At 37.7% G+C, this 24,017-nt stretch overlaps 1 protein-coding gene across 2 annotated transcripts in view; it reads left to right on the top strand.

The window, feature by feature from the left end:
- The window catches only part of atosa (atos homolog A), a 37,424-nt gene that overhangs the window by 3,296 nt on the left and 10,111 nt on the right, over positions 1 to 24,017 (top strand). Inside the window, exons 1-5 of one of the 2 annotated variants that reach the window (XM_062963480.1) lie at positions 3,124 to 3,307; positions 19,257 to 19,441; positions 20,043 to 20,245; positions 20,820 to 20,945; positions 21,190 to 23,029. In XM_062963480.1, coding sequence (XP_062819550.1) covers positions 3,271 to 3,307; positions 19,257 to 19,441; positions 20,043 to 20,245; positions 20,820 to 20,945; positions 21,190 to 23,029 — 2,391 coding nt within the window. In that variant the 5' untranslated portion in view covers positions 3,124 to 3,270. Of the gene's footprint in view, positions 1 to 3,123; positions 3,308 to 19,256; positions 19,442 to 20,042; positions 20,246 to 20,819; positions 20,946 to 21,189; positions 23,030 to 24,017 lie in introns of those variants that run through there. The other variant, XM_008120538.3, reaches the window with a different exon arrangement.

Here is a 24,017-nt window from a genome sequence, read left to right as displayed (position 1 = left end):
AATGAATAATAAAAAAGGTATATGAGCTGCAGGTGATCTTACATCCTGTTTAGCAGGCTGGTGGCAGCTGTTCTGAAAATGCCTGTGCTTCTAGTTATAGATGCCTCAGGTAAAGGTAGGGAGGAGGTAATAAATTGGAAGTGACGCTTCTTCCTGTTGTATCAGGAAAGCTGTTTTTCTGGCTATTATGTTCCAGAAACTGCATGTAAAAGAAAGATATGTGACGTGTTTCTGGTTGCTTTTGTAAGAAATGTGCAACTTAGGAAATTTGAAAAGAAGTTGTTCAGGTAGCAATCTTCCTGACTGACTAATCTGAATGATAGAATCGGAATCAGGCTTTGATCTAGAGGGGGACAACAGAAAATGAATGGGTTTGCCCTTTGCTCCTCTGTGAGCACCATGTGACTCTGTTGTAATTCTGTAATATATGTGTACTGTTTCCATCTTTATTGCCAAATACTGTTGAATTACTCCATGCTTCTTTGGCAGTTGGGACCATATGCACCTACCCAGCATTTGTGTGTTTAATGGCATGAACTGTATTCAATTTGGATATTAATTTCAAAACCAATTGTTTGCATATTGGTGTCATCATAATGGTTTATAATGCAAGATGCTCATTATAGTAGTAATATTCCAAAGAAACATTCTTGAACTTCTTGCATAGTTGGTGCATTATAGAGCACCTGTTTTTCATTAAATTACAAATAATAGTTATATGTCTGTAAGATGCACATTCTTAAAATTGCATTGTCTTTTCAAATTCAAAAGCAATGTCAAATTTTGCGAAATGAGTGTTCAAAGGATTGGAAGGCAGTTCATTGTATTATGGGGAGCAGGGGGAAATTGCCAAATTCAAATAGATGCTCAAACCCCAATGACCAGGTTCAAATATAAAGATGCAAAGAAACAGTATAGTTCAGACATTTTGTGCATATTAAAACAATTTTGTTGTTATGTACAATCACTCTATTACTTTTTTTGAAAAGTAAGTCCTTCTAGTTCTGCTGATTTAATAAAAATCACAACTATAGTTACTGATATGTTTTGAAAGTACATTAACAAATCTGAAGAATACTGCTGTAATTTGTCCATTCCAGATAACGGAGGCCATTCTGCAGTAAGGAACCAGTTAGATGAGTCAAGCAGGACAAATCCATGGTCTTCTGTAGCTAATCGACTCCATTTTCAGCACTTACAACTCTTATAGATAGGAAAATGAAGTCCAGGAATAATTTACTGATAGTTATGAAAATAGTTCTATCCAGAAGTGATTATTTTCTTAGGCTACCCATTATCTCTCCATCATTGAAGAGATATGTGATTGTGCCTTATGGAATAGGACTTTTAGACACTGATAGAGATATTATTTCCTTCAAAGTTGTAAGCATCTCAAATTGTATGTATAATCTTTCTGAACCATGGACTTTCTTCCCGAATTTGACCTCAAACTCTGAACTTGCTGGAAGCCCTTGGGAGAGAATTTTTTATAAGTTTCACAAAGTGTACTTAAGAAATAACATAATGACAAACATAATAGTACAATCCACAGATAGACAATACCTTGTTTTAAGCAATGACACTGTGTGCAGACATTTGAATTCTCCAGCGTCCTTCATCATGCTAGGAGATGAAAAAATTAGGATAGGGAGATTCGGTTAGGTTTGTTATTAAATTTAGCCCCAAGATGGAGATTGTAGGTAAGCATATTGCATTCTGTATGTACATTAAACAGAGTGATAAAATGCTGTTTTGCTTGATTATCTTGCTTCTTGGAAATGATTTAGTTTTTCAATATTCAAATCCTCTTGTCCAGATTATAAATTATACATCAATACTATCAAATGTGGTGACACACCTGTGCCTTTTAGAATTGTTGATACAGCCAGAGGTTTTGTCATAATCTATAAAGCACAGCAGAGTTTTCTTTTAAAACTCAATTGGGCCTTCCATTAGATATAGTGTGTTTGCAGTATGACTTCTAGTGCCTCCTCCTTTTCCAAACTCATCTTGGCTGTCTAGTATTTTTTGCTTTGTTATATAATATATTGAGTATAACTTCGCTGTGTAGGAGATTAATGCAATGGTGTAATTTTTGTTAGGAGATTTTTCTTAGAATTTGGGAGATAACAAATTTGCATGTAGTTGAGGAGGTTACCATCTATGTTACTTCGATCAGTGCTACTCAAAATGGTCTTCTGTGGACTAGTTCTGGCCTATGAGTCATTTGGTGCTGGTCTGCTGGTGAGTGGTCTCTTTCTCTTTCCCTCCCCCCCCCCCCCTCTCTCTCTCTCTCACACACACACACACACCGTCATTGTATGGTGCCATTCACTGACACAATGGGAAAATTTGCCATTCCTCCACTTCATACATCCTGAAAAACACTGAGTTAGTATACCAAGAAGACATAAGTCTTAACAGTAGCTTTGATTTTAAATAATTACTTCTGTACAGTGGTAGCCAATATTTTTATATAACTAGCCAGTTTTCTAGATTTATTTGATTCTATGAGAAGTGTATTTGTGTTATTAAGATTGCTGTATTTGCATTTGTCCTCTGAATTTTGTTGTACATTGAGTAGAAATATTAGTTTTTTTCATTCTGAAAAATCATGGTTGTCTTAACTTCATACACCTAGGACACACTGTCTATATATACCAAAAGCAGTAGGAAATCATATCTTGGTGCTGGGTGGCTTTAAAAAAACCCCAGCTCTGCTAAAAAGCACATACACAAACAAACAGCTGTTCAGAACACATGGGCCCCTTGTGTTCCTTATCTGTAGACACTTGAGTATATTTGAGATTTGAAAAAACTCTATAAACGGTTATGGTGTGTGTGTATATATATATCTCTTTTTAAACATTGAACTGTAATAATAGCAACACTCAGTGCCACATTTAGTGTCTCCTGCTACTTGTTGTTCTGCTTTTCTTTCCTTTCCAATTGCCCAAACACAGCTGGGTTCACAAGAGGAGAAAAGAAAACATGATACTCCTGCCAAGCAGACAGGAAACTGTAGTAGACCTTGTGAGCGGTGAAGGGCTGAAGCACGCCTTCTGTCCAATCAGCAGCGAGGTCTGTTGCTATGTGCACTCTTACTCTGCCTTCTTTGTGGAAAAAATGTCTTGTACAGAAAGGCTGAATATGTACCCAAAGCTGAACATTTCTGTGTCAGCCACTGCAGACATCTGGATCCCCGAATTACTGACAGTGTAGCCCATTTTTGCTGCCGGAAGGCAACTTCATTTCCACCACGATTCCAGTATGGTTTACAGTGGAAACAAAGGGCTGCATAGAGAAGGTGTGTAAAACCAAAGAAGTAATTCTAAATGCTTAAATCTTCCTAAGTTGTTTATGAACCCAAATGTGTGTTCTCTCCCCCCCCCACTCCTTTCTTTCTTTGGTAGACTTTGGTTGACTATAGACTGCAGTTTGTTTTGTCTTCCGGAAAATATTACAGCTACAACATTTTCGTGTGATAGTTTTAGAGTTTGCTTGTGACAAACAGCAGTGAAAACAATGAAGAATTCTTGATCCTGGAACAAAGGAGGGGGGAGGAAAGTGAGAGAATGACATGCTGTCAGGATTTTTAATGCTTCTAAGATTATACAATATCACTTTAAAGTTTGTATTTTGCATAGTTATGCTTGTTCTTCCGCAGTATTCCAGTGATATACCTATTAAAAGAAATACATGTAAGGGTTTGGGGAAGACTTTAACACTATTAAATTTGCAGACGGTGAAGGGAGGTATTCCCCTGCAATATGGGAATGTCTTAGATATGTGTTGCCATAGAAGAGCTAATACTAGGCATACACAAATGCTTTATTGTTCACTGTAAAAATGGAAGGCTTAGCTGACTTTCTTTTGTGTGTTCCATTTGTACAGGTTATGTAAGTTCTTTCAAAACACAAGGAAAATGTGACACTATTGTCCTGTTTGTATATATCTAGTAATAAACACATCATCCCATATTTTGTAATCTATAATTCTGTTGCAATAGGCCAAAAAGATGTTATACATATAGCACCAATCTTTGGACTACCTGAAAAGTATGTTTATTTCCCTTAAGTAGCTTTAACATGTAATCAGAGGGTGGTAGATACCAATTTTCAAGCTACTGCTTAACAAAGGAAACTAAGGGAACACAATGGCTCTGTGTCAGATGAGATTTTCAAGAAAGACAAGACTAACCTCAGCCAGGTAGTAGATGCTAATTCTATATGCAGCGTCTCTTGGTCGCCTGAAAGGGGGGCAGTTTGTTGTGATCTATTGCAACATTCCTTCTGAAAGAGGTGAAAGTGCAAGAAAGAAAATTTCCATTAAACTACACTCTTTCAAATGTAGAAAAATGTTAATTTTGAATGGAAAACACTGTAGCAGCCAAGGATACCAAAGGTGGTGGAAGATTTCTTAGCTGACTTTTCAAGCTATCTCATATTTTTAGATAAATATTTTCATTAAAATTAGCTATGGCCTCAAAATAGAGAGAAATGCACAAGCTTAAACCCTGGCTTTTTTTAGATGGTAGGGAGGACTTGAAAACTCCAAATGTCTTTTAAGTCTTTCTATCTTTGTAGAAGACTATGGGAGGTTTCTTGACATGTATCCCTGCTCCTTTAGGCAGATATTTAAATCTTAAAGTTATTTCGGAATACTTCTGTGCACAGGTTGCTTTCACCGGGCAATGCAACTTTGTGTTGGAAAAGCTACAACTTTATTGTAAGCAGAATGAAGTCTACTTGAGCAGAGATTCTTCATGTGTATCAAATGGTGCCCAAATTGCTGGATCACTCCTCTAAGAAGTTATACTGTCTTGTTTAAAAGCTTCTGTATCTAAAACATGTTTGTTGTATATAAACAAATAAAAACAATGTCTTTGTGATGTGTCTTTCTGTACATGTGAGATCCTTGAGAGGTACTTGTAAGAAGCAAAATATTCCCTAGTTATAAATAAGCAAACTGCCTTCATCATTGGCTAAAATAATCAAAATGTTCATGATATGGATGTGCTGATGATACTAATCTGATAGAGCAAATAAGGAGTTTATGTGTGTGATGACTTCATGGCCTGGGATCCTCACATGGAGTGCCCTGAGTTCTCAGATGCAGGAGAACAGAATATTAATATATATACAATAAGACCTAGCAATAAAATCTATAATGTTCTTCAATCATATTTGGAGGAAGGCATTTGAAAGGTAAAACATATGGCATGGTATAGGCTTCCCCATTCTGATGTCTCCTAAATGCACTGTAGTAAAATTTTCCATTGCCTCCAGCCAGAACAGCCATCCGCCATTGAGGCTGTGAGGAGATATAGGTGATTGTCTCATACACCTGGAGGTTGCCAAATTGTGGATTTGTTATGTTCTCTGTTCCCAATGCACTTTCATTGTGGGGAGGGGAGAAATTCCTTTAGTTTCATGGCAAACTGGTTTTCAGAAATAGATTTTTACATTTATTTTGAGCAGCTGATATGAAAGCAATCTTACCTAATTCTCAAAACTGGAAGGAACATATGTTCTAGGTCATCTCTCTGTCACGAAGTAGAACATCTCTGCCAAAACTTGCTATGATGGAAATTGTACCATTTCCCAAGGCACCTTTTTTCTTTCAAACTCTAATATGTATTAGATGATTGATCTAATTGTGAATTCTTCTAAGAGTAGAAACATAATGGTTTTTGCTTGACCTGTCTTTAAACAATAGGAGAAATTAAATGAAAGTTACAGGAAATATCTTTGAATTTGGTGGTCTTTTTGTTGTAGTATGATGTGGCGAGATTTGCATCCATAAAGGAATATTTTGAGGCCTCAAATTGGTTGTGCAGGAAGGCCTTGCATCTTTAAAAACGGAATAATTGTCCGAATCTTTTCCCTAAACATCTCCTATACTTTCTTAATTTGATTTGTCTTTTAAAGCTGTCATTTTATTATCCAAATTGTTATTTTCATTTTGTCAGCATCCATCATCAAATATGATGCCTAGAACAGATCCTGGTGCATTAGAGAGATTGAAGAAGTACTGTTAGGGACCCACAGATGTTCCCAGAAAAGCTTCTTTCCTCTGCTTTTTGCTGTTTATCACACCACTTTTATGTGTCTGCTGTCTGTTTGTCATCATTCTGCTTAGCCCTCTATGTTTCCCTGCATAATCTTATTCTGATTGTTTCTATCATTAATGTGCTGATATCATGACGCCTTTTGTGATGTCATGAAAGCTATTTAGAGTCAGGGCAGCGCTTCCTGCTGTCATTCTAGATAAGCAACCAGTTTTGTCTCTTTTCAGATGCTACTCCATTGCCAAAGGGGACAGTTGATGGCAAAAAAGTGCCCCCTCAGCTACTGCCTATTATTTCTTGGTCTTGAACATAATGATTTAATAGCTATTTGAGCAATCCTCTGACAGTTCAAAATATGATTGAGCACATACTCTAAGGAGTTTGAAATTACTAGACAGATTAGGAGCAGTATGCAGAACAGATATATTTAAAGCAGTCATTTTGAAGTGGTAATTGAATATTATACAAACCAAGGATAGCTTTAATCTGACCCATATGATAAGGATAGTTTGTTCCCCATACCAGGAATGTACTGATAATGTTGCATGAAAACTGTAAGTTGTTACAGTAGATAAGTTTCCTGTACAAAATTTAAATACAAGTTGGTGTAGTTCATGTTGCAGGTTCCATAAATATTTGCAAACATTTTCAATACTTCCTGTAAGAATTGTGTTTCTTCCTTATAGCTGTATTTGAAGAGAACACAGTGTATTCAACATCTGTGGAAACATATATTTCATTGAATTTTAATTGTACACAGGGATTTTACAAGGCAAAATCTGATAAGTCCCTACTGATATAATCAAGTAATTTTGATACCCAGGATTTTGTAGTGAGAAAAACTTATAAAAATGTCTAGAGAGCACAAATAATTTGGAGGATTTCCTGAACAAATGCTGGAGGAAGTTAAAGCTAATAGAGGTCAATATTGTTATATAATGTCTCTCTTTGTAAACAAGGCTGCTATGATAAAGTGAAGGTTTTGTCCTCTTCTGAACTATGCATTTACAAATATGTATTGCCGTAGATGTAATTAAAGGAAAGAGTGACTATGCTCCATGAAAACACTCATCAAATCTATCTCATTCCAATATTAGAAAGAAAATACCTCTCTTTGAAACTACACGTTGTTCTCGAAGTTGATTGAGGCTCTCTCTCATTCAGCTGGAGTAGTTCTGCAGCATTTATTTTTTGTTATCACTAAGGTAACAGTTGCACCTTAGAACTGCATAAACATAGAGATGACACTTGGAAGATTGTCAAGGATAATACGGATTGATGTCACTTTGGTATCCATTTTGAGTCTGATTTTAATATTAAATGGATGTGTATTCTAGAAAAGCTCCAAAATAGGGAAGAAACACACCAAAATGTTAAGCTGACAATATTTAAAAAATTTAAAAGAGAAGAAATCCCTAGAAACCCCAGCAACAGTAACAACTGTATCATCCAAACAGCATCAGCACATCTAAAACCAACAATAAAAAAGTAGGGTCAAAAGAGGATATGTTGACCCATTGTCTATAATGGATTGCTGGGTTTTCTAGATTACTGAATTCTATAATCTAAATGCTGCTACTGAGAAGTTTGTGTCTCCCGTCCTTATATTCTACACATTTTAGAATGGCAGGATAAAAAACAGTTTCTCTTGATAGATGGGAGGAGAAGGTGTTTCAGATATCCTAATTCCAGGCCAGGGCTTTAAATATTTCTTAGATTGGGCCTGGAGACATAAAAGGATTCAAAGTAGTTAATGTAATATACAGTACTTGAAAGTTTATCTCTCTAGTAGCAGTTCCAGTGTTGTATTTCAAAGCTTCTACACACATATTTCCCAAGTGCTACCTCTAGAAGTGATGAGGGCAATAATATATGGCAAGACTACAAAAAACTGCCCTTGCTACCTATCTCTAATAGATAATCTATTTACACTTTTGGGTGAGGGGTAGGGGGGTAGCCTAATCAAGACCAGTCAAAGTACTTCCATCCAGATCGGTCCCTTCTATGGTTAGTACTTCTATGGTCCATCTTGTTTGGATTACATTTTTCAGTCTTATATTTCACTGACATCCAAAGTGTCTCTGAAACCAGATAGAAATTGGGGAGTGGAGGAGTTGACAATAATATGACACCATACTCCAAAACCTGGGATGAATTTTCTCAGGAGTTATATGTAGTTGTTTAATAAACTGGAAAAAGATGAAGCCTAGCCGAGTCCCCATATTACTGAGATGGGCAGCACGACCCCACTACTACTTTCTAAGACATATACTTCAGGCACAGTAAAACCACTGTAACATTGCCTCTCATTTTATGTTGTAGAGTAGAGGGAGAAAATGCACCCCCTTCCCCTATACCCATTCTTGATCTAAACAAGTCTCCATATAATAGTCTGTTGCCACAAACCAGTTAGGAATCTTGTGGCTTCTTGAAGACTAATAAGTTTTATTTGTTACAAGCTTTTCTGGACAGCAGCCCATGAAAGCTTACACTAGATATAAATCTGCCAGTCTTTAAAGTGCCACAAGACTCCTTATTATTTTTCCTGAAGAATATGTTAGTTGTCGAAGTCACATGTAACAATTGTAGTGTGGTGATAGACTTTGGACTCTAAATGCCCTGGACTGAAAAAGGCCTTGTATTGATCAATTTGATGCCCTGGGAATGATTAGCATAACTCCACTTTCAGTTCCAGGTAGTTGAAGCTTTATATTTTCCTTTATTACAATGTTAAATTGATAAACTGTCATTAAGGAGTGATCAAAGGAGTCTTCCTTAGTCTTATTTGTTGAAATTTGCATTTATGACACACTGACTGAAAATGTTTTTTTCTGTGGACTATTAAGCATAAGATTCAGTCACCAAAGAAAAACTTCTTTGAATGGGGTGTGGTGATATCCTTTCGAAAAGGAACTAGTCAATTGTTGGCTTTCTCTCTTTCAACCATCTGCTGACCTAATACCATTTTATTGTTGCTCCTGGCATACACCTAATGTTTTCAGTCTGTTCTGCTACAAAGCTAATACCAAATCTCTTGCGTGTCCTGCAGATATAAATTGTGCACAGTTAGTCTTTGGTGTCTTTATTTGAAAACCTGGAAACGGGGTGGGGGGGTGGGGGTGCAGAAGATTTCTGTATCCTTCTTTGATGCCATGGGTGTGTCTGGTTGCTAACTAGTAATGCCAATTCCAAATCAGCCACAGGAAATGACAACTAAAATGAGCCTTGGGTTAGGGCTTCCATGGAAAATAATGGTTATATTTTTCTACTGCTTCTGACACTGAGATTCCAGAGTCCCAAAGGAGTGACTGTGTGGTTTATCTCACTTCAGAATTCTCAGTATAGAACGCATAATTTTGTAAGTTTTAACTGTTTACAGTTGCTATCATGATTTTTACATTAAAGTTAATTTTAGATTAAGAATATCAGTTAAAAGCTACCTGTCTTTGTGTTGACATCTTTATATTCACCAAAATGGTGTACAAATGGTATTTTATTTAAAACATGTTGCTTTGTGTCTTCAAGTCATTTCTGGCTGAATGATGACTCTACGGCAAACCTATCACAGGATTTTCTTGGTGATATTGATTTAAAGAGAATTTACCAAAATGTTTCTTTGAGCCCGAAAGAGTGTGATTTGCCCAATGTCATCCATTGGGTTTTCACGACTGAACAGGGATTCAGGTCTTAGTCCAATGCTCAAACCCCCAACCGCCTCTTTATTTGTTTGTCATGTTTCTATTCTGTTATTTTTCAGGGAGCTCCAGGTGGCATACAAGGTTAGGTTGACACAGCATAGATTGACCTAGAAATGAGTGAGCATTGTATGTATAGAGATATAAATCAGGGTCACACAGAAACCTGAAGTATCAGGAGCAAAATGGGAAACACTCTCATTGTCCAAAAAAGTTCTCCCAAGTGATTACAAGGAGCTATTGGAAACCCTCTGCGTGAGTGAGAGTAGTTGCCAGACCTCTACATTGTACTAGCATGTGAAGGGACTTTAAAACATTTCCCCCCATCTTTCTGTGCTAGCTCTTGAATGGGCATTCTTTGTTTACTTCTTTGCTTATTGTTTGAATGGCCTTCTTTGTTAGCCAAAGAAATGTTTGTCTGTTGAATGTAGTTTTGAATAGAGGTTTCTTAGAGACTGGATTGTCTTGTTCTTAGAACATTATGGGATTTGACCAAGTGCTGCTGCTTTTGTGTGTGAAACATCCACAACAAGGTCCCATATTAAGATCCATCCCTACTGCATTGTTTACTGTAGGCTGAAGACGGACTTCTTCATGGTTGTGGGGAGGGTCTCAATCTTTTTCTTTAGGAAGAAATATTTCTGTTGAAGGAAGCAACATTGAAAGAAATACTGAGATGATTCCTGTACTGAAACTGTGATGTAAGAGCTTGGTGTGTTGTACAGAAGTTTTCTCATTTTATACATTATACTCCTTGAAGTAATGTCCTTTGAAGTTCATGTCTATATTAAAAGAAGGAGTGAATACTCAGGAAGTCGCAACAATTAGGCTGCTCAAAGACTATGGGCCTGTGTGACAGAGTGGTTTAAGTGTTGGACTACAATTGTGCTATGACTCTAAAGGCCAGGTATTGGGTAAATCACACAGTCGACCTTAGAGGAAAGTGAAGGCAAACCCCTCTGAGCAAATCTGGCCAAGGAAACCCTATGATAGGTTTGCCTTAGGGTTAGCATCAATTGGAAATGCTTGAAGACACACAACAGGAACCCTATAGACTCAGTGCACCTTGAGTGCATACCCTTGAGTTTTGCTTAACAACAGTATTGCTTGATTAGATTAAGACTAACCTAATTCATTATTTGTCATAAGAATCTCAAGAAGAAGACAAGGAAAACATTACTTACATATTTATTTTTCCTTTTTTATAAATTGCTTTTCTACTCACCCGGGCACCTAGTTTATTGCACAAAAAAAATTATTCATAGAGACCTAACAGCAACTAGTAATCCTTCAAAATAGACAAAAATAATTTGAAAAAAAACCCCTGGAAAAATAATAGTTTTGTTCAGAAATATTTCAGATTTCTCAGAAATTTTTGAGTTAAGTGTGATGTGCACCTCAAATTATTTAGAAGACATATCTCTTCACTCCTAGGTAGAAGACCCAAACTTTATGGCTTTAGAGAACTCTTTCCAGATTTTTTTTCTGCTGCAGATAATTCTGATACAATGTCCTTGTGTTACCCCTGTCTTGTCACATTTTATGTCACAATTTTTTTTAACATTTGCATAAGTCTCCACCTTTCAGATAAGCATCAGTGCTGGCTTTCGTTGACATTGTCTGCCATAATTGTCTGACTAAGGAATCCCTTTTAACCCTTATTGGACAGCATGACTTGACTGCAAGAAAATGAGCAGCAGAGGCTTCTATTGTATAAGAAGTTGCCTCCTGGATTCAGAGATGATCAATAATTGCACTCTGCCCTTACAAATTTTTGTTTTAAAATCTTTTAAACTTGGAATTAACGAAACACATCAGACTCATATATTGTCAAAAATTGTAGAATATTTAGTTCTTTTAGTAAAGAACCAGATGGTAAATAAAAAAATGTGTTGGCCTCTCCTTTAATTAAATGGCTTAGTATGACAGCATTAATAACTTGATTACGTTGATGGTCAAAGTCCAATTTAAGTCAATCAGTTAAGTTAAAAATACATTTAATTAAGTTGCCCCTTGTTGTTGGAACATTTTTAACTTAATTGATTGCATAATTGATTTTAATTATTTCCTATGGCTGGGCAAGGCAAATGTTGAAACAAGCTTCTGGGGCACATCAAGCTGACTCATCAATATTCATTGAGAAAACGTTTTAACCTTTAGGTGCTGGAATCACTTTTTAAATTCTGTGTTATCTTGGGAATTTATGGCTTTGAGTATATTATTCTTAACATTGTAGAACTGGGGCCCAAATCCCCAAATCACCAGATCCAATATGATCTAGGTAGTTAACATGTTTCAGCCTTGGTTAGAACTTAGATGTAGAAAGGTATTAACCTTCCCTAGCAATTTGCAAGTCTTGGTTATGGTCTTGTCTTCCAAGCAAGTGAAACTGTATTCTTTGCAAAGGTACAGTGGTTGTTGTTGGGATTGGTTTTACAAGAGTTACTGGATCTACCTCACTTGTCAGACTATAAATAATCCTGACAGAATAGTGCCTTTCTATTCTTGTGTTGAAAACAGTTAGAGGAGGTGGAGTGTCCTTTCTGGACAGTGTTGTGCAATGTATGCTGGTGGAGCCAAATACTTGAAAGTCCAGAGTTCTCACTGTGGGTTTTACAAATAATAATGCAGATAATGCCAGTGACAAGGACACTTCTAAAATAGCAACAGCGTATAAACAAAGCTGAAATTGATGGTACATGGGATCATGTGAATGATCCCATTGCTAGGCGTATCTAACACCTGAGATTGGGATACTAAGGTTTTAAGTAAAAAAGGTAGCATTTCAGACAAGTGAAGAAGTTAGGACCGCATATTATGTGCACAGAAGCAGCATATACGGTATACATATTTTCTAGCCATGGGTACGTATTGTGTTATATGGAAAAAGTGAGGAACATGAATAGATCTGCAGGTATGTATTAGGATCAAGGCCTTTTAGAGGGGCTAAGGACTGAGAAATAATTGCCAGCCTCATTTGTGGCTTTTCTTAATGTTAAACCTTAAGAAAACAGAGCATGGAGTGAAGAGAAACGATGGCAGAAGCAAAAGAGCTCAAAAGTTTCCACCAACTCAGTGGAACTTATTGATGTGTTCCAGTCTTTTAGGTGTAATAACGGGATGATGTATAGTAGTAAACATAGGACTGGGGCCAAAAGTGAGGGAAAATTCCTCAGTATTGTATCTGAATAAGTATACATCGACAGCAAAAGACATAAAAGAGAACAGCCATGCCATTTTAAAGCAATATTTCTTCATCTCCTCTTCTTCAGAAATACAGTATTCAGGCCTTCCTAGGATCAGGGTTCTTTCTCTCTTTGTCAATATGTAAGTATTAGATTTGTTGTTCGCATTGTGACTGGTGGGTCCTCCTCTCCTTTCTCCTATTCAGGGCTGGAAGAATGCAACACTTGATGAGAAAAGCCATGCAGCTGTTAAACCTGTTTTGATGGCAAGGGTTGGGGGATGGAGACTGATGGCGTTGCTCTGGAGTTGGGTATTTTGAGCCGTGAATCCCGGTCCTTAGAAAACATGTTCTAAGAATATACAGCACAGGCTGTTACAAAACGCACGGGCAACAATAACCGCCCCTTAAGGAGAGCCTTGCTGCTGGGATAACACCGTGGGATGAGAGGGGTGAAACTAGGTCAGAGCTGTGCAAATACTGTATGTACACTATTACAAATCAGCTTGCACATTCCAGGCTGTAGATTGGGGTGGCAACTGCGAAAAGCTAGCCCCTTGAAAACCTTGGAGGACTACACCTAATCCCTGAGAAGGAAATCAAAATATTTGATTTAAAGGGGGAGGGGGCACATTTTAAATAATGTTTTAGGTTTTTTAAAAGCCCTCTTCTATGGGTGCAAAATTAACTGGAAATGCACCTTATGCCACCTAGTTAACATTTTGGAGCATTTGGGGGCAAGCATATTTTTGTGTGTGTTAAAATTTAACTATTCTTTATCCCGGAGGCTCCAAATGTGATCGAAATGAGATCCATACACCCTAGAGTGCATCTGGGGACATTCAGGAACAACAACACTTTGAAAGAAAAAATGACCCTGGGTAGCACGGAAATGGCCACAGAACACACTTGCCAACCCCTCTTTGGACAGTGCTAAATATCACAATAATTGTCTTAATTTTTCCCTGACTTTAGCATATACACATTTTGTTGTTGTTAAATTGCTTTATGATTTTTCCTTTGCTCCTCACACAGTACATCCTTAGAGCAGTAAAAAGGTAAAGGTTTCCCCTGACGTGAAGTCCAGTCATGTCTGACTCTGGGGGTTGGTGCTCATCTCCATTTCTAAGCCGAAGAGCCGGCGTTGTCCGTAGACACCTCCAAGGTCATGTGGCTGGCATGACTGCATGGAGCGCCGTTACCTTCTGCTGGAGCGGTACCTATTGATCTACTCACATTTGCATGTTTTCAAACTGCTAGGTTGGCAAGAGCTGGAGCTAACAGCGGGCGCTCAAGCCACTCCCGGAATTTGAACCTGGGACCTTTCGGTCTGCAAGTTCAGCAGCTCAGCGCTTTAACGCACTTCGCCACCGGGGCTCCCCGCTTAGAGCAGTACGTCAACACAAATACTATACCTCTATATCCCCCCCATACAAGTCAAAGGATGTATGTTTGTGTGTTTGATCCACAAAGGCTTCTACATGGCTTGATTCACCTGGATCCAACTTGGTATACATACAAAATGTGATCCAACTTAAAATACTGGTGGGGTTAGGGACAGGAGGACAGGGATGAGACGGAGATTGATAGAGGATGATGGAAGTTAGAGTCCAGCTACACCCAGAGAGCTGTGTGAATCCCACTCACAATGGATCTGGACCAAACATGGTGAACATATCCTTCATAATCTATCTTAAAATACTGGCGGGGTTTATAAAATGGATTTTACAAAAGGTTCCATTATAGTAATATACATTTTCTAATGGGACAATTAATAAAATCGTAAAGCTAACAATGAGTATTTCTAATTAATAGTATTAGAAAATGCAACATCGGGTACATAAGCTAGTAAGTAATAATTACACCCCCAAGGGATGCATTGTTGACCATGACCAAGAAATAATGGTATGGACCTCCTCATTTCTCAGTTTAGAGTAATGTTCATAGGACTACTCAGTCCTTGATATGTCTGCCTGGATTTAGTCCCATGGACTCCTGGAATAGTCAAGCACTATGCTTACAGTTTCCATCATAGTAACCAAAAGTATGTAATTTCCAGTTAAACCAAAAAGAAAAAGAAAAAAGGAAAAACTTATTTTTAGAATTAAATAAATAAAATTATTTTGGTAACATTTTATTACACAAGTCTAGCTAAAAAGTGGAACTGTAATACAGGAAGTCACAGAAAAACATCTCAAGTCAGCTGGGAAAAGACATACTGTCCTCAACATGTGTAGGTTTACTGATAGTCTAAAATTACTGAATTTAAAATAGCTCTTCTCAAATTTCATTAATTATATATAGTCGGTCACACTTTCTGAGACTAAGTTTGTCTGATGTTCTGATTATAAAACAGAAGTTTGCTTAAGGTCTCATCAGTAACCTCTAGTGTTGAATCAGAGCAACAATAGCCAGTATTCCATCTTGTAGAATACAGTAGTCGTTTTCAAACTCTGGCCCTTTTATGTTTAGGACTTCATCTCCCAGTATCTGCAAACATTGGTAATATGCCTGAGACTTCTGGAAGTCCAAAAGATCTTGGATCACCAAATTTTTAGAATCACTGTTGTTGACTTTTTCTTCTAAAGGGCCTCAGGATATGTATTATTTGACAAAAGAATGTGTTTCAGTGTTACAGTATTTCTCAGAGTGGTTTCTTTTAATTGTTACATTTTGGCAAATATTTGATTCAGAAATCAAGATAGACACTGATGTTAGCAAAGTCCCTCCCTATTAAAAACGACATAAGGCAGCAGAAGAGGCGGCAGCAAGTAAAAACAAACAACCCAATCTTTGTAGGATAAACCTTCAGATTTGAAGTAGCACCTGTATATGTTTCAATATCTTTTATAATTCATGCCTTCTCAAACACTATAGTAACAATTTGCTGTAGTGTTTAGGTATGGAAAGGCTCTTCATGTAGAAAACTATACATGGTCAAGGTTTAGCACCTTCTTGTATACCAGTTTCTCAGTTGAATTTGTTTGTTTTGCTTTTTTCTAAAATCCTTTAAAGGCAAATGAGTTTCTCCAAGATTATTAATGTTTTATTTTCTCTTTAGCAAAGCTTCATGTTTTTGATGTTAACCATTAATGTGGTATTGCAAAACTAGGCCATGCATGTTTTCCTTAGGAGCTACAGATCAAATAACCGCACAATAAAACAGCCTTCTTTATCGAGTCCAACCATTGACCTGTCTGGTCTGGTCTTGTAAATTCTGATGATCAGCAGTTCTCCAAAATATGAGGCAGGATTCTTTTCTAACCGGGGATTAAACCTGTGCTCTTCCTCATGAAAAGCATTATGTTCTGACACCAAGCGATGACCCTTCTTCCCATATATCACAGGATGGCTTTGTTGTTCACTGCATGGGAGACACAGACACAGTTGCTAAGGGAACAACGGGTTCCTCCCTGTATACCTAAGCTGTTGCCTTACGAGGGAAACATGTCTTGTTCTTTAGGAAAGGTAAGGAGCCAAGAGTTTCACTCCACAGGTTACTCCCAAAATTGAAGTGGAGCCAGACTTTATGCTGGAGAAGCTTCCTATTAAAATGGGCCAGAAAAGCACTACTTCTTGTTTCTGAGGTGTGCAAGAACTTAAAATACATCTTGACTTTTTGATTGTTTGCAGTGCTCTGTAGAGCAATAGATACGTCTGAAGCCACCAGCAATGCTCCTTTCTTCCTCTCATATTTTTAGCCATTCTTTTAGGTCTACAAACAAAGTGGTTCCCTTTCTGCAGAATAGAAGACAGTGATTGTGCTGTCTTATTATCAAGAAATACTACTGAAATTAAACTCTAATTAAACTCCAAGGCTCAGGTCCAGGAGGCTATACTTTAGCACCCGGACATATGCTTTGCACACAAAACATCCAAGGTTCATTTCGTGATGTCTCCCAGGTGAGACAGGAAATGACTTCTCTCCGAACTCTTAATGAGCTGCTATTAATTAATGTACCCAGAAAATGCTGAATTAGATGAATGTAAGATATAGCTGTTTCCTTGTAATAGGTTCGGTACCATCAAAGGGTGTTCTCAAATGTGCTGTCTTATTATCAAGAAATACTACTGAAATTAAACTCTAATTAAACTCCAAGGCTCAGGTCCAGGAGGCTATACTTTAGCACCCGGACATATGCTTTGCACACAAAACATCCAAGGTTCATTTCGTGATGTCTCCCAGGTGAGACAGGAAATGACTTCTCTCCGAACTCTTAATGAGCTGCTATTAATTAATGTACCCAGAAAATGCTGAATTAGATGAATGTAAGATATAGCTGTTTCCTTGTAATAGGTTCGGTACCATCAAAGGGTGTTCTCAAATCACTTCTGACACGATAAAAATATTTTTAAATTACTTAATATCTGTGTTTCTACATTTGAATGGCTGTTTCTGATTTGTTTAACTTTTTCTAAAAGATACTTGTCTTTTTAACCTTCCATTATGCAACTTACACAGAAATAGTCTTTGTGTCTCCCTTAAACTTTTTCATTTCCATTTAACATTTTTTTCTTCTGTGAAAGACAAAATGTGTGTCCTAAATGGTGTTACTCAGAACTTTACCATAATTGGAAACCATATAAAGGTAAAGGTTTCCCCTGATGTTAAGTCCAGTCATGTCTGACTCTGGGGGTTGGTGCTCATCTCCATTTCTAAGCCAAAGAGCTGGCGTTGTCCGTAGATACCTCCAAGGTCATGTGGCCGGCATGACTGCATGGAGCGCCGTTACCTTCCCGCCAGAGCGGTACCTATTGATCTACTCACATTGGCATGTTTTGGACTGCAAGGTTGGCAGAAGCTGGAGTAACAGCTGGCGCTCACTCCGCTACCGGGATTTGAACCTGGGACCTTTCGGTCTCCAAGTTCAGCAGCTCAGTGTTAAAACACACTTTGCCACCAGGGCTCTTTTTGGAAACCATATAGGCCCAATTTATTTCATATTCATCTTATATGCATAGACTGAAGGCAATTTTATGCTAAATTTGTAATATTTCCATGCACAAAACAAAGTTGTGTACATAGAAACATCAGAAAGCAAAGGTGTCACTGTATCAGCCATAGGGATATTTTCAGGAGTATTTCAAATTTCAGAATTCTGGAAAAGAAATACTCAACCTATACTTACATTCAAAACATATTATACCATTATCTTTTTCTGTAACAAAACCATTGTGAATAATAACCATACATTTTAATATTGTAATAGTTATTACAGTTATTATAATTTTTGAATATTAAATGCTTGAACACAGTGTCACTGAAGCAGAATGCAAATAAAGCCTGCAGCGTAACACAATGGATGGCTGTGTGATAGAAACTTAAAACAAGGGAATTGGTTACATTATGCATCTGCTGGAATCAAGTATCTCAGTGTAATTTATGAAGAGCCCTGCCAGCTGCTGCTTTATCAGCTGAGAATTGCTGAATTTTAATTCCTTTACTAGTTTAGACTGGACTTATGCTATAACAAAGAATACCCTCTGTGTTCCTGGCAAACCTTACTTGGCGCAAAAAGTGTTTATCCTTAAAAACTGTTTTCTAACTTACTGTGTATGATAACACCACACACTCTTTAAAAATTAACCAGAAAGACATTTTAAAGATGCTACTATCTTACTCAAAGTAGTATCCTGGGTCTTTTGATTTACAATCTGCCACTTGAACTTCATGCAAAATTTAGACATTGTGATTCAAAAACTTGTAGCATAAGGATTCAAAGGGTCAAAGAGATCCTGCTTTGTTTGGAAAATGCACTGTGTCAACATATTTTGCTTGATCATGTTTATTTGTTGAAGTGTGGTTGGTTTATTTTATTTTATCACATGGCTTCAGGCCAACAACCAGCAAAAGAAGCCAAAAACAACATGTTCACACTACCAACAGTAGGATCCAACCAGGCCACACAGACAACATACTCCTATGGACATAGTGTGGATTCTGGGATCTTAGCACTGATGTTTGTAATGATCATTATTGTAAATTTGCTTGGCCTTAAACCCATTGGAAGAGCATTTAGGAAATAATTTCTTGATATTATGATGGGAAAGCACAGAAAATGGATGGCATTATAGAGTTATGATTCATGAAATTATAGAATTGTAGTCACAAAGGAACCTAAGAATCATTCTAAAGCCAGTGCAGAAATGCATGGCTACAGTTTTCCTGACAGATTATAGGGGTTTTTTTTTCATTTTTGATTTTTTCCAAAGTATAATGTATTATAAATGTAGTGTCCATCATACGTGTGTGCCTTAAATCATTGTTCCCACTTGTGATCTCATTGGGTGTGTTGGTTTCTTTTAGATACTTTAGATGAATATTTTGAATATGAAGCTGAGGAATTCCTTGTCAACTTGGCCTTGCTGATTACTGAAGGGAGAACACCAGAATATTCTGTCAAGGGAAGAACCGAAGGCCTCCACTGCCCTCCAGCGCAGTCAAGTCAACCAACCAGAACTAAACATGAATGCAGTGACAAACTGGGCCAGGTATGAGGAGAAGTAGTCTTCATTTTCACTGCTGATTATTCTCACATAAAAACGGACTTTTCCAGTAAATATGCTTTACAAATACTAAATATCAACATTTCTAGGTTGTGCAAAAGGTTTTAGCATTTGAAAGTATATAAGATTTTTCCTGTACCTTAATGCACTTTAATAAACCCTATTTTAACAATTGTGGGACTTTTAGTTAAGTGATATGGAGATTCAAAATTTGCAGAAGGAGAACTCTTGGCTGCAGCATTTCAACTTGGCTCCCCAGATAAAACAAAAGTGCATTTTGTCCTTCTATTGTAGTATTAAGAGATCTTGACACTTCGTGTTCAAGGCTATAACTGTTGAGCAAACTGTAATTTAATCACCTACTAAAGTTTCACAAATCAAACATATTTACAGTAGTAGTTACAACATTTAGTTGGGAGTCTCACTACAGAGATGTTGGACATAGAAATGTTGTTCTTAGCAGCTGGATAATAATTCAAGACAGAAATGTTTTAACAAATAGTCGCCCAAGCACATAGACTTTGGACTTTTTCTGTCTGGCTTGTGCATGAGATTTTAAATCCAATATTCTCTTTCTTTGTTCAAGTGTCGTCAAGCTAGACGCACTCGGTCTGAAGTTACGTTGCTGTGGAAGAATAATATTCCTATCATGATCGAAGTGATGCTACTTCCAGACTGTTGCTATAGCGATGAAGGACCCACCACAGAAGGGAGTGACTTAAATGATCCAGCCATCAAGCAAGATGCACTGTTACTCGAAAGATGGATTTTGGAGCCAGTTCCACGACAGTATGTTTATGTTCAAAAGTTGGTCTAAGATTCTTAAAGTGATCACATACATGGGAAAGGAATGTATATGTTTCTCTCTCTTTGTGTTTATGGTGAGGTTTATTTTGTAAATTTCCTTGTTCCATTTTTATGTATGGAAGACACTGAATTTCAGGTTGGTGCCTACTTTTCTGCAGTTTTATATATTCATTGATTGTCCTAATGGCTCATTCCAGTTCAGCATAGTGATAATAAATAACATTCTTGATTAAAATATTGATATTTTATGAGGCACACTTGCCATTAGAGAGAAAACCTTTTCCTTTTCTTTTTCATGCTGTTTGATAAGCCTCATGTCCTTAGGCAATTTTAACGGTATATTAAATCATACTGTCTTGCAGGTTGTTTCCCAGATTTTAGTGTGAATAGAAAAGGAATAATTGCAACAAATGTTATTGTATTTGATGGAATTATTTTTAATGTCTGCATATGTGCACTCAAGACAAATGACTATTGCTTGGGTTTTGGGGAAGGGGTATTTCGTATGTAATGTTTTTCACCAACACATGTGTGTTTCTCTTTCCTTTATTTGTAGAAGCGGCGATCGATTTATCGAAGAGAAGACCCTCTTGTTGGCTGTCCGTTCTTTTGTGTTCTTTTCCCAGTTAAGTGCTTGGCTGAGTGTCTCCCATGGAGCAGTCCCTCGTAATATCCTCTACCGGTAAGTCTCAAGCAGCAATTACCATTCATTTGTTCTTTAGTAGACATAGAAGGAAGCTTTTATGCAGCTTAGCTGAGTATGTTATTCTGTACAACCGTATTGAGAGAAAAATCAGTTTAGCTTTAAAAAGTAACATAAAAAACCCATACGTTGCAGGGCAGGAAAAGAGCAATTGTGCTAAATTGTGTATCTAAAGAACAGGTTCTATATTAAAGCCACTGTGTATTTTGGGTCTGCTTTCCAGAATAAGTGCTGCACATGTGGATCTCCAGTGGACATTTTCCCAGACACCAACGGAACATTTTTTCCCCGTTCCCAACGTTTCTCACAACGTGGCCTTGAAAGTCAGCGTCCAGTCTTTGCCGAGACAATCGAACTATCCAGTCTTGACTTGCAGTATTCACACCAACCTTGGTTTCTATGAGAAGAGAATAGAGGAGCATAATGAACGCCAGCACTGCGATCCCATCAAGGCAGAGCAAGGCACTGTCCCCAATGCACAGCGAGCTTGTAGCAAACTGATGCGGACTGAAAGTGGGCTTGGAGTGAAAAAAGGCCCAGAGTTTAGCACAGCTGTCAGAAACCTGAAATTTTATCCATCGACCGGACTTTTATCTGACTTCGGAGCATCAGAGCCCAAAGTTCAGTGTTTTACAGCTGCTGCTGACAATAGGAAGCTGCAACAAGAACCATCAGAGAGAGCTTCAAAACCGCTCTGCTTAGCTGATTCCTATGTCCCTAATGGCTACACTACCCGCCAGTCACTGGGTGAATCTATTCCTTTAATAGGCTCTCTGCTCCAAGAGCGGCATGAAGTTATAGCAAGAATTGCCCAACATCTGATTCACTGTGACCCGGCAACATCCCCAGTTATGGGGCGGCCCTTTGGCACGCATGAAACAGGCATGGTAAACCCAAAGGTTTTGCGCAGCGCACAGGAAGAAGAGAACCCGGTGAAAAAGGGAAGGGAAACATCCTCTGTTTCAGCTACTGTTGCCGCAGATCTGACTTCGTTTGAAAATGGCAGTATTAGGAAAGCTCAAACAATACCAGAAACACCATTGCCCAGTTCCTATATCCCAATGAACCATTGCTCCCGCCAAACCGTAGAAGAAACGAACCCTCTCATCAGCTCTTTACTTCAAGAACGGCAAGAGGTTATAGCAAGGATTGCTCAGCATTTGATTCACTGTGATCCATCAATGTCACACACTGTTCATCCTGTGTTTCATGTTCAAGAAATGAGTTCAGTTAATCCAAAGGCTTTTCACCGTCCATGTGAAGAGGAGAAACCACTGAAGAAAGGCAAAGAAGCCTCTTTAGAGATGTCAAGGTGTACTTTAACAGAAGACAACCAAAAGACAAAAGGTAAAATGCCAGCAACCCTTTGTAGTTCACTTAGATCTGATGATGAACTGAATGTATCTCCAAACTCTCAAATTAGAAGAAAACTGATGCTAGCAGAGCCCAGTGAAGTAGTCCAAAATGCATTTCAGCAGCCTCCTACTAATAGAAATAAAAGTCCATTAACTTCCCTCAACCAATTGTCTAACAAAGAAGAATATAAATCAGAATTGGCAGATAAATTGGAATCTGTCCTTTCTGGTTATCTCCAAAAATCTCAAGTGGCAAAGAAAGCTATTGCCAAGCAGTATTCACATTTCAACGGTAGCGCTGAACAGATTTGTACAAGTAAATGTAAGAACAGAACAAACACTAGTCAAAATAGCAACCTGAACTGTTTAAACAATCCACAGTTGCATCAGTCCAATACGCTTGAAAACATGAAAGTGACTGTAATGCAGGCATCTGATAGTTTGCACAGAAGTGAGCATAAGTGCTTCAATAAAGGCTCCAAACAACAACATACTATTGAGCAAAATTCCCAACTGGCTAGTATTGAAAACTGTTTACATAAAGACCTTGAAGGTTTCAAATGCAAAACTAAACAAGACAGGGTGAAAAACACCAATGATGAGAACGAAGACCCAACAGATTATGAAGTCCAAAAATGTTCTCTGAAGAAGCCTGCTGAGGACTGCTTGGTGGCTTTGTTTGAACAAAAGAAGAATGCAGAGGTGTCGGTAAGGGGCGTTTTTAACTTGCGTGCCTTTTTGTGTATATGATGATCAGTGTTAACAGTTCCTAAGCTCCAGATGTCCATAAATTACCTTGTATAAGCAATTTGATAGGATAATTCCCAGTTTATTGGCAAAAGGGAAGCGTCTGCAGCAATAGATCATTACTGCAAGCGAAATGTAGATCAGGGAAGATCCAAGGAAAAGTGGATGCCTTACAGTGACATCCCATGACTGCAATAACTTTAATACATGAGATGCTTATTGGGATGGATGATTAGCTCTTAGCTGATATGATAAGTGGATGCCTGGCTGATACATTCATTTGGTTTCCTTTCTTCTTTTTTCTCAAATAAGTTTTTTTTTAAATTTTGTTTTCAAAAAAGAGGAAAAAATTAACTCAAACAGTTTAAAAAGGGGAAAAAGACGGGAAAGATAGGAAACATCACAGGATATAGTATGTATGTAATGCAGTCTATTACATCATCAAAGACGGGGAGGGAGTATCGTTATACATATTCTTTAGTTTCCTTCTTTATCTTAGCTGCTTTCATGACAAAAATTTAATGCTTCCTATAGGCCAGCTGAAATCCTTATACAGTGTTTGCAATCAATAGCATATTTATGTTTTGCCTTTTGATATAAAGCTTAGTTTTCATAGATCAATCATCTTTCCTAATAACAGAAATACAGGGCTCCGATCACTCAGTTTGATTTCTTCCGAAATACTAGCTGTTAGTCCAAAACATCATGCCAGTATGAAATAGAAGTGTCCTAATTCTTTAAGAAAACCCCATAGTGTCTATTGATTTAGGCCTAGCAATGTTAGGAGCCATGTTATATAATGGGTGCTACGTTTCACAAATGAGAAGCCTATTTGTGTTGTAAGACAAGGAGAAAGTGAGTCACCATGTAGAAGCTACTTAGATTGAATGTAAGTCAGTTTCCTTATAAACTGGCTGATAAAATGCAGGGCTTCAGCAGCACCATAATA

Source organism: Anolis carolinensis, unplaced genomic scaffold, assembly GCF_035594765.1.
Source record: "Anolis carolinensis isolate JA03-04 unplaced genomic scaffold, rAnoCar3.1.pri scaffold_11, whole genome shotgun sequence".
NCBI lineage: Eukaryota > Metazoa > Chordata > Lepidosauria > Squamata > Dactyloidae > Anolis > Anolis carolinensis.
Note: the sequence above shows the minus strand (reverse complement) of the source record. Positions and strands in the feature narration are given on the sequence as shown.